The 12,028-nt window shown below is 46.5% G+C and overlaps 1 protein-coding gene across 1 annotated transcript in view; it reads left to right on the forward strand.

Moving 5' to 3' along the window:
• The window catches only part of LOC125941093 (uncharacterized), a 34,522-nt gene that overhangs the window by 4,887 nt on the left and 17,607 nt on the right, over window positions 1–12,028 (forward strand). Inside the window, exon 3 of the mRNA XM_049658027.1 lies at window positions 8,159–8,315. Within this exon, the coding sequence (XP_049513984.1) occupies window positions 8,159–8,315 (157 nt within the window). The remainder of the gene's footprint in view (window positions 1–8,158; window positions 8,316–12,028) is intronic.

Consider the following 12,028-nt stretch of genomic DNA (forward strand, 5'->3'; position numbering starts at 1 on the left):
CATTGTTGCCTTTCTGGCCTTCACCTCGTGTTATCGCTCCCTCACCCGAAAACTAGGGTACTATTCTGGGCATTGTTAAATTCCGCCTTACAGTCAAATTCGCCATCTTCTCGGCCCTGATTGACCCAGAGGGTGGCTAGGACGTGTCTGATTGGCACAAAATGCCGCCATCACAGATTCGTCAATCGGGCGGAGTTTGACAATGTCGCTGAGCAAGGTCGCCATTTTATTCCGAGGCCTGTTACTCAGTTCTAGGCCGCTCTTATCATCCACCGTTCACAATCGGCCAACCCCACTCGCAACGCGCCCGGAGTGTTGCTCGTTACGCTGACGAACAGTGAAAAGGAATAGTATAGGAAAAGGCAACGCTACAAAATCTCGGCCCTGCTGCCTAGAACACACAAGTTCCAGCCGACATCTGAGCTTCTCGCGAGCAAGAAACCTCTGTCTCTTTCACTTTCTCTCTCTCTTCAATGACGGCAGTTAAAGATGACGACAACGAGAGACTGACTAAGCGCAGCTGCAGCTTATCCACAGCCTCACAGCTGCCAACTAAAATTTTTTCCCCATTTTTTTTCTAGTTGGCATGCACACCAATGGTCTTATCCTGAAACATCAATTTTAGCCCGGTAAAAAAAACGTGTTTCAATCGGTTATCAGGGGGAACCCGTGCAAGTGTTATCTTGCAAGCATGGACTAGAACCCTTCATCTCGCCATTGCGAAAAATCTCGGGAAGATGAAGCTTGCGCGAAAGCACCCTCAGTCGGCGTTTACGTGACATCTTGTTTTGTTGAGGTTGAGAAACAAAAAAGCCGCAAAAATCTCCGCATGGTAACTATTTGGTACGCTAGGAACTTAGTGCAATACATTTACCCCACGTGATCTTTCTTCGCAGTTGCCAGATGCAGTCAATATGCGATCTATATATAAATCTAATTATGCGCAAGCGAAGCAATATGCGCAAAATTAAATGTGAACTAGGAAGTATGAATTTGTAACACAAGCGAAGCAAGCAACTATTCCTGCTAATGATTTACCTGCAGCCACTAAGAGAAAGCTGCAACTAGGCGCCAACTGCGATCGCCCAATTGAAATACATGCGAAACGCGTAAATGCTCATGAAGCAACCACTGGACCGATTTGAATTAAGCGTCTAGTATTTAAGAAAGACACAAATTCTAGCAACTGTACACAGAAATGTTTTGATTTAGGGCATCATACCTTTCACAATAAGTGCATCGTAAGTAAAACAACTGACGCCTAACGTCTGCAAATCCACTTTTTGGCCCAAAAAGCAGATATTGCAGTTCTGTAAGCTGCATTTGCTAGAGCACCTGAAGTGTAACAAATGTGATACATAAGTTCGCAGCCTACATGAAGTTGTTACTGAGATCAGGATGTTTTTGTAAATGTCTTACTTACAAAATGTTACTAAAATCACAGTTTGGCATACTACCTCAATGTTATTCACTGTCAAGATGTCGTAGTTACTGCAGATTACAGAATCATAATGCGGCTTTTTATTGGTGAATTGCAAAGATGTAAAACTCATGCTTCAATGTTTTCGCTTCAACTTTGAAATTTTCAACATTCTTGTAATGAGAATTCGGTCGTCTTTTTAATTTTTTTAATGCACGCGAACCTCATGAAATCGCGGGCTGTGAATGCCGATCAACGCGATTTTTCCATTTCCATGTATTTCGATAGAATCTCCTTCTATATACACTCCTGAACTCCTGACTGGAGGATTGCTATGATTATTCCTGTTTTAAAGCAGGACCCTGAATCGTCTCTTAAGAATTATCGACCTATCGTACTCCACAAGTAACAATATTGCTAGCTTCTGCTCAAAACGTATGGAGTATATAATCTATTCTAATCTTGCTAACTTCCTGCCAGTATCAACTTCTGCCACCCTAACCAACATGGCTTCCATAAAGGCTTCCCTTGTGACACTCAAATCGCTCTCTTCGTCCACGACATTCACTCTTTGCTCAAGCGTAACATTACTGTAGATCTCCTGTGCTTAGACTTTCAAAAGGCCTTCTACAAGGTAACCCATTCTTGGTTTTTGGTTAAACTTTCCTTCATAAACATGCATCACATCATCGTATCATGGATTAGAGTGTTCGTAACCAACCGTAAACAATTCGTCCGCATAAACTTATACTCGTCTCTTCTTTCCTCTGTTTTATTTGGCGTACACCAAGGAACCGTTCTCGGGACATTCCTCTACCTATATACGAGTATATATAAATTAAGTGCCACTTAACGTTTCCTCTTACACACATTTGTCCAGGTATCATTGTGTTGTCTACCATCCTATAAAAGGTTCAGCCAACGCCTCCACTTTCCAGAATAACCTCTTTCAGGTTAAACAATTTGCGAGAAACCTGGCTTGACACTGAATGTTCGTAAAATCCCACTCATTAGTTTTCTTCGCCAGCGTACACTTATCTTCCCCAATTTACACCATCAATAATCGCAGTGTAACTTCTGCACAGCCTTTAAAATAAGATAGTGTGCGCATATTCCACGATCTTAATCGGTTACATCATACCACGCGCAGGGATTGCTTAGTGGTTTCGGCATTACACTTCTATGCACGAGGTCGCGGTATCTAATCTTAGCCACGGTAGCGGCGTTTCGATGGGAGGGAGAGACAGATTCAACTTTTATTGCTGACAGCAATGACGGGGCCGGACGCAGCCTACCAGACAGCCGACATCCCCTGGGTCTCAGCAGCTGCCTCGGCTAGCTGGACGGCCCAGACCAGGTCTCGCTGGTCTGAGCTGAGCAGCAGGGTCTCCCACTGCTGCTGGTTTTGAATTTTGCGGTTCTCGAAAGGTGTAACATAGGTGTAACAGGTTTCGAGCATACCCATAGAATATGTGGCAGATTCCCCCACCCTTACATAATTTACATTGATCATTGTATTGCCGTGGATAGAATCTGCTGCAGGCCACCGGGTTCGGATGCATGTTTGGTTGCAGGAGGCGCCAGGCCACCGCCTGTTTCCTGGTTAGCGCGGGATAAGCTGGTGGGTACCAGGCCCTTCCCAGCCAATAGTGATTGGTCATTTCTTTGTAGCTGACCGTGCGGTCTCCTCTCGTTCCGGGCAGCGCCAGCTCACTTGCTCGGCGAGTAAGTCCTGGAGCTACGTTGTCAGCCGCCTCGTTGTCGGGGAGAGACGAGTGTGTGGGTGCCGTGCCACGTGAGTTATTGACGTGTTAACGTCAAGGAACGGCGACAAACGACAGGCGAACGTCAAGAAGCGGCGGGGCGACCAGCAGCCAAAATCCAGACAAGCGCAAGCTCGGGGCGCGTGGTTACCACCAACACTGTGGCTTGTTTGCTGACTGCTTCGTCGTCGTCTTGTCTTCTTCATTACAGCCCAAATAATTTGGATCGTCCCGCGATGGTGGTCGCTGTTATTGTTTAGAATTTGAGCGCCTGTGGCGAGATGCGTACTTTCGCGAAATGATGAACTGCGATCTAGCTCTGGTGGAGGCCACCGCTAATGCTATGGCGGTTTCCGTATCAACTTCGGTGTTGTCCGTTTTCACGGTTCCGCTCGGTACCGCTACCGCTACGACGGACCTCCCTTTGCGTTCTCTGCATTCCGCGGCGTCAACGTAGGCCACGCCCTCTACGTCATGGTATTTGCGCTCAATATGGCGCGCCCTTGCCTCTCGTCGCTCCTTGTGGTGCTCCAGGTGCATGTTCTGGGGCAGTGAAGGAATCTTAAGCTTCCTCCTCGTCTCTAGTGGAATGCTTAGTTTCGTGCGGTGTTGTGTTTCGTTGTGAATGTTGAGTTTCCGTAGAATGTGTCACCCCGTGGGGCTCTGTGTGAGTCTTTCGTATTGGGCGGGGGTGTGCGCCTCAATTAGCTCTGTCAAACGTGTTGTGTAGCCCCAATTACAACAGCTTGTCGTTGGATGTTGTGACTGGGACGCCAATTGCCTGTTTGAACGCTCGTCTGATGATGCATGCCATCTTGTTTTTTTTCTGCCATGTCAAATGTTAGGTACGGTGCGACATAGACGACGTGTCTGGTGACAAAGGCCTGCACTAAAGGAATTAGGCTGAGTTCCCTCATGCCGTAGTGTCTATTGGCAATCCGTTTGTTTAGCCTTAGTGTTTGTTGTGCGCTGTTCTCTAGCGCATTGATGGTACCGAGGTTTCTGCCTTCCGCGTGCAACCGGAGTCCTAGGACTTTGATGTGATCTACGATAAGTATCGGGTCCCTGTTCGCCTTGATGTTAACGTTCAATGTTCCTCCGTATTGCTTCCTTGTCGTACGCTACACCAGCAGGAGTTCAAATATCTGCGAGCAGCAACTGAGCCCCTTCTCCGCCGCGTAGCGTTCGACGGCCTGCGTGGCCTGCTGGAGGTTTTCCTCGCTGCCGCCAATCACCCACAAAGTTATGTCATCGGCGTATAGGCTGTGGTTGAGGCCGCGGATCTTGCTAAGGATTTCCAGCAGGCCAATCATGGTCACATTGAAGAGAAAAGGGAACAATACCTAGCTCTGCAGCGTTCCCCTACTACCCAATTCTATGTCGTCCGACTTGATTTCTTCTATCGTGATTTGAGCTGTGTGTTTCGAGAGAAAGCCCTGGACGAAGTGCCAAAACGCCCGTCTAGCGTGCATTTTGTGCACGTCAAAGATCTCCAGGTGGTCTAAATTAATCCGGAGTCCCCAACTATAGCGTGCCTCATAATGAGATCCTGGTTTTGGAACGTAAAACCCCAGAATTTCATTATTTTTTCAGTCATACCAACCACATAACAATCTGCTAACCATGTACTTGGCTACTTACGCCATAACTTTCCCTTTGTGCCCTCCCCCCCCCCCGACCTCCCCTCCCAGATTTTTACGACTTTAATTTTTATACCAGGTATTACACCAGAACAGTTGCGCAGGTTAGGGCGACACACCGAGAACGTGCAACCCTCCCCCGACATTTCTGTGTGAGAATGCCACCTGCCCTGCCTGCCTCCCTCATCGTCTTCTGTGCTGGTAATTGCCTCCCCCCCCCCCCGCAAAAAAGAACGAAAATTGTGGCTTGCCTGGCCACTGTACGGGAAGCTTGTCATCAATGAACGAAGGTTTTAAGGCAAAACCACTCGTCACGTCTTCAAGCACCAAGCTCGTCGCGACATTACCAATCACGAAATGCATACGTTACCTCCCTTGGTCTTCCTGATTCATCTTAGACAATCGAGAACCACTTTAATAAAGTATGGACATATTAGTTATGCGAGTACTTCGGTTTCATCTGAACATATTATAATACGTGTAGATATCCCGTTGAATTCGTTGAGATGTCGCCTAGCGCTGGATCTGTCGGGGTACGCGGCCTTGTGGCGCTATCAGTCGAAACACATACCAACTATTAGCGATAAATCAGTTCAAAAATACGAAAAAAAAAAACGATGTTTATCGCGCAATTATTGCTTTAAAGAAGATAAACAAGACAGTCTAATTTCTCAACCAGTCGTCTTGACGTGGTCATCGAAGGGTGTGCCAAATTGTGGTGACACAGTTGCAATGACATTGCCAACTTTGTCTATCTATCATTAGTGGCGGCTTCTCAACGTGGCGCGGTTGCTTTCGAAACAGTGATACGTGTGATGTATTGGGGCGACAGGTTCAATGTAAAACTAAGTCGCCGCTCTGCGTGGTTCCCTAGAGGGTGCCACATACCTTAACTGTATATTCTATAACACTCTTGGTCGTAACCGAATTTGCTTCGTGCCTGAAATAATAAGCAAAAGATATGTTGTGAATTTCTTTTGCAAAAATGCATTACTTATACTTTTGAAAAAACGTGCTTTTTGTATTCTTCTTCAGAATGCCGAGAATATAATGTTTGAAGAGTAACGACAAGACAGGGGGCGTAGAGCACGTAAATACGACAAGTGCTCCAGCTAAAATTTTCAGTACCAAAGACTAACCAACGCAAATCGCCATCTCGCTTCATAGATGAAATTTTCTCTATTGCCAAGGCCGTAGTTGGACTTCCACTGTTCGTTTGGACGTTATACGTGTTCCCTTTTGCTCACCTTCTCGACTTTGTGTGTGTTGGGGCGTTTCTCGCGTGTGTTTCTTTTCGTATGTGTTACTCTTTGTTCTTTCATCTCATCTCGATACCAGCCGCTCGGGCATTTACCAGGGAACCATCCGCGCTGGCCTAGGGATATAGGAAGCAAGGAGATCAAGCCACACGCAGTCATCTGGTTTCCAAGCCACATGGTACAGATTGAGGGTGCCGCCCAACCTCAATGAGTCGGCACACAGTGCTGCGCGAGGGATCACCGACCGCGTAGCTACCGGCAGCGTGACTGGGGGTACAGACAATCGGACTCTCCTTCCTCGTACAACAAACTTACTAAGCACTTTAACTTGGCTCAGAGGATCTACCCCCTCGCACAATGTAAACTCAGCAGACCTCAGGTTTTAGCACTAAGGCTTCTACAAAGGGGGGGCATATCCAAACCCCCTACTTCGCAGGATTTACCCAGAAGTTCAGATGACAAATGCATGTGCACTATGCAATGTCTTAACTTAGATCACATGCTCTGGCGGTGTCCCGCGTTACGCGGCGATGAAAGCAACACTTCACGCTGGGATGCGGTTCTACGCAGCCCCAACCTCGGATAACAGTTATGGGCTGTCCAACGGGCCCGCGACGCAGCGGAGAGGCTCGGCCTCTCTGCCCGACGTGGGAGTGGCCCACTGCGCGCTCACGCGCGCTCTAAAGGACCACAATCAATTTTTTTTATCCATTCATCATCATGGATAGCTCCGAAGCCGCATGCCGTGCCTGTTGTCAGGCTAAACTATTCCTGTTATTATATTTTCTCTTCTTGCGCACACGCAAGCACGCGCTTTTTGTGGCGGCCTTACTAGTCGTTCTATACACTCTTCATGCATGTAAGTCAGTCCTACAATGCGCAAGTCTTGTAAAGCTAGGAGCGTGTTGTAAAGCTAGGACCTCCAACTAAGGGGGCCATTGTGAAAAGACGCATGTCTTACATTATGCAGCACAAGCTTTTTTGAAGTTTTGTTCAGAAGGTTGATGCCCCCCAAAATAATTTTGGTCCACCTTGACGAGCTTTTTTCTAGTTCACGAAAAAAAACTTTCTGCGTAACTATTTGAGACCTTACAAGGTACCTTGCAAGGTTAAGTGGAGGTAAGGGGTTGTACATGATGACAGAATTTACTATTGAATGAGAAAGTAAGAAAGGGCAGTGGCACGGGGTTAAGGTCTCCCACTACTACACATCTACAGGGTGCATGGTACTGTCAAGTCCGCAGGTCTCTGTAGCCGTTGCATACTCGGTGCGCAATTCAAGTGGCGCAACTAGCACACATTCGCTTGCTAACTAAATGAACAAGCCTAGGTCCGCGCACAGCACACATGAAACATCACGGTCGATGACGCGAACCTCGCTGTCAAAACGTGGCGTGAGGAAACGAGAGGGCAGTAGTGAGCGAAGGGACCTTCGTGCTGTTGTCGGTCGCTTAAACGCCAACTGATCGCCGAGAAAACACCGAACGCATAGAGATACGATCCGCCGACGCACCTAGACTCAGCCCCCAACGCAGATTGCTCTCAAGATACGGCCGCGCGACCGCGCGCACCCGCCAAACGCATTTGCAGCCGGAGTAGAATGGCGCCCCTCCTCCCTCCCCTCACCCCGATGCCTCGCAACGTTGGGTGCCTCGAGCACGACGGAACGCGGCGCACTTCCTGCCCGCTTTCCTCCCTTTCGCGCGGGCGAATGGAGCCGCGGTCGTCGGCTCCCCTCGAACGCTTGACTCGCACATACAGCGTAGGGCGCGTGACGATGGTGTTATCGCCCTTGGACATTATACGGAACCTCCCGGCGACAACGACGGCGACGGCAGAAATTCGCCTAGAGTGTCCATGTAACTGCTATCGCAATAAAACACAGATTTTCTTTGCTTCTTCATGAATGAATGAATCAATAAACTTTGTTCTTCATATGTCTCTCTCGACCTCAAAGTCATGCCCAGTGGGATACTGTTAAAGGCATCCGACATACGGTTGAAAGATACTCGTTCAAGACGCAATCGGTGCCACTCCTCAGGGGGTGTGAGTTTTAATTTGCGCTTTGAAATGCAGGTAGCATCCACAGACGTGCCCTCCGTGGTCGCGACACAAGGCCTCACCTGTTTCAGCCTCGGTGCGGCAGTGCTCCTGGCACGTCAGCAGGTGCGCCACAACAACTACCCGAGCGCTCCTGGTGGACCGCGGTTCATTGCTCGATGTCGCGCAGACGGTAAGTGGAAGTGAGTGTAGGTCGGTGCTTCAGTGCCACGCCGGTAGCGTCATTGATATAGTGCATGGGCATGTAACGTGCGCTAAAGCCTACCACGTCTACCACATCACGGATTAATCAGTTAATACATGAAGGAACTTGAAGTACTGGGGATTGAGCGATTAGTGTCCAAGCTTCACTAATGTCAACACATGCTTGCATGCGCGACAAGGAACGACAAGGTTAAATAGAACGTCAAAACGTCCATAATGCCGCTTGCATAGCAAAGGGATCACGAACTAAGCCATCAGTCGAATAGTTTTCGGGGTATCATTTTTTTACGAGGTGCTTGGCTAAATCTTCAAATTTCGCTGCTTCGAAATTCTGGGACACCATCACTTTCGTTATTTCGATGTTATTACAAGTTCTTTGACAGAATAACGCTACCTCACGGACGTCTCGGTCACATACATGCGAAAGTCATGGATGGACAATAGGTCATCGATGGTTTCCCGGCTTGTCAGACAAGGACGACAAAATAGACACACACAGGGCTGAACACTTGAACTTTATTTTTCTGAGCTGAAGTATAAATCGGCTTTCGACCAGGAAAACAGTAAAAGACCACAGAAGCAAGGAAAGAAAAAATGCGACCTGCAGAAACCATCGCGCTGCATAGGTCAGTTATTTCGCGATAGTAAATCACGCGCCTTGCTTGACAAGGAGACCGAAGCTACACTGACACAATTTTGCCAAGTTTCAAAACTTCGGGGCTTGTATGATTTATTTTGTATTAATATCTTTGTTCATTCGCGAATACAATCCCTTAAGCACCAAGAGACCGTTGATCTCAATCACAATTCATGCCAAGGTGAACACTTGCAACCCTTTAGATTATACACTTGTCCCCAGGACAACACAGGTAGTTGGCCGAGTTGGTTCCGCATTGGAGGCATGCAAATGAGCCTAAGAGCCAAGGACGAAAGATTGACAAGAAACACGTAGCGTAGGCGCTGCGTGTATCTTGTCCGGTCACTTGTTCTTATGTCTTCGGTGAGTTTACGGCTTTCCGATGACGTTTCTGTACGCACCGCCTACTTTCACCTACATATAAACTCATGCTTGCACGAAACGGAATAATTTAAAGTACGCCTTCACCACACGGTTAGAACTTGTCTGCATGCTTGGTGTTCATCTTTGGCTTGGGCCTGAGGTGACGCTAACTTGAAGGCAAATTTTTTGGAGTTTTTCAGGCTCTGAAAACACGACTCTCGCATGAACTCGTTTGCCAATGTGCTGTTCATTGAGGCTAACCTGATTCATGTAGGGGATAACCGCAATTATTGTATCTACCTTTGTCCTGTCGCGCTGGAATCTACACTACCGCTACAAGTTTCTTTTTTATTCGACTTCTATGGGTTTCTTTTTCTTTTTTTTCTGCAACAAATCTCAGGAAAGGACCTATGGGTACATAGCACATGTCAAAGGCTAAGTTTGGCTCGCAAACTGCACTGAATACAAGACTTATTAAGAAATTTTTTGAACACAAACAAACACTGTTTCGTTTCACTTCGAACAAGCCGATTTAAATGACAAAAATGTCTCGTCGCTTCACGGAGCATAGGACTAACGTACTAATGTGACTGCAGAAACTTAAACACAAGATCTAAAAAGCTTTGTCGTCGTTTCGCGGACGTTCGACGTTTACCTCAAGCAGGCACAAGCATTTGCTCTAGCACACCAAGGTATTGGCACGGCATGTGTAACCGGTAGCGGCCGCCGAGTATCAAGGGGTATCGTGTGATATGTTTAGTGTAAAAGCCACAGCAACACTCTTTTCGAACCATGGTTGTATGATTTTTTGTGTGTAGACGGAGACATATCTAAGAGTATAGCGGCAAATACACCACTGTCCAATTCATCGCACGCTTGCGCATATGTACCGGCCGATTACAGTCACTCATTGCTGTGGCCTTAGGTTAGAGGCGAACTGCTTTAATGTGGCGTTCCTCGGAAACTTTGTTTTGGAACGTGCAGGGACGTAAGGAAGCTGCATGCAGTGTGGTTTTGGGGGTAGTGCTTGTATTGAAACTTTAAGTAGTATGTTATGATATTAGGTAACATAGGTGGGCGGCAATATCGTACGCTCAACTCCGAAACCACCGACGCTATGGATTTGTAGGTTCATGTGTTGGATTGAAAGTTTCATTGCGTCAGTACTGGCGTGATTCACAGGGGATTTTTAAAACAAGCGCGCCCATTTATTTGTTTCTGGGCTTTCACAGTATTGTTGCTATGACCCGAAGCCCTCTTCATAGTGAAAGTACCGCCAATGAATATTACCGCGTGAAGGCAACATGTGTACTGTTTTAAGACCAGAGTATTTTGTAGACCAACTGAGGTGAAGGGTGAAGTAGGTGTGACGACTGAACGTCACCATTAGCAGGCGCTTCTCTGGAAAGTAACACAGGCATATACATACTGAGATTCTTTCATTAATACTTATGACGCATTTAAAAAACCACTGTGTGAAAGGTTATCTAACTGGCCGCTTTGTTTATCCTCACGCTAATATTCCTGTAGTGTGATTGCTGGAATGCAGTCTGTTGGAAAACTTTTTGCAGAAGAGGGATAGTTACGCGAATTCGGTATAGCCCTTGCAGACGGCTTCGACAATTCTTGATGCGCTGGCGTCAGTTTGTGCTGTGTCACACGCCAAGACCACAGCGCAAAATTTAGAGTAATATGACGTAACGTATCTGGCACAGAATCGATGGGCTTCCAGGAACATTCGCTTCCTTTTCTCACCTTTTCATTCATAATTATAAATTTTGTTCATGTTTCACTTTCTTTGATAATTCATAATTTTAATTCATATTTAGCACACCGAATGCTGCGCGAGATATTTATTTATTATTTTTAGTGCAAGTCACGATAAAAGTGAAGTTCCTAACATTGGAAAACAGCAAGGGTCATACCAATCTACAAATCTGGCGACAAGCATCATGTGATAAATTATAGGCCGATTTCTATGTTGTGCAATGCCAACAAGGTTATTTAACACTCCATATTTAAACACGTGAGCTCGTTCTTGGAAAGGGAGAACTTTTTCACGAGCAGGAAACAAGGCTTTTGGCCTAGCCTATCGACGGTGACGCAACTGATTCAAATCACAAACGATTTTTTTTTCGGAACGTTGGACAAAGGTGGACAAATAATGTAAATTTTTTCGATCTCCAAAAAGTGGTCGACCGCGTGCCCCATTCGAATTTAATGACGAAAATTAGAAGCCTCTTAAGCAATAATCAACTTGTAATGTGGCTTGACTGTTCTCTTTCTAATCGCCATCAATACGTCCGAATAGCAAAATCAAAGTCACAAACAACACCGGCGCTTTCCGGTGTTCCACAATGCTCGGTTTTTAGGCCCCTTTTGCTTCTTATTTATATATCTGAAGGACTTGGCCATTGACTCCCCTGTACGCAGTTTTTTTTTTTTTTTTTTTTTAGCAGACGACCTCATTGTCCGTCACAGCATTGAGGCAATCCAGGATCAAGCCGCACTAAACAACTACTTAATGGCTATTCATAACTGGTGTCATAAGTGGGAGATTACACTGTAAAAAAAATTGCTTCAGTTTACGGTGAAAGTTGAAGGTAAAAAGTTGCCGGACACTTTCCGTAAATGAAAAACGGAGTTTCCGTAAACGGACAGTCTGTAAAAAATTTTTCCGT

Source organism: Dermacentor silvarum, chromosome 10 (assembly GCF_013339745.2).
Source record: "Dermacentor silvarum isolate Dsil-2018 chromosome 10, BIME_Dsil_1.4, whole genome shotgun sequence".
NCBI classification, from domain to species: domain Eukaryota; kingdom Metazoa; phylum Arthropoda; class Arachnida; order Ixodida; family Ixodidae; genus Dermacentor; species Dermacentor silvarum.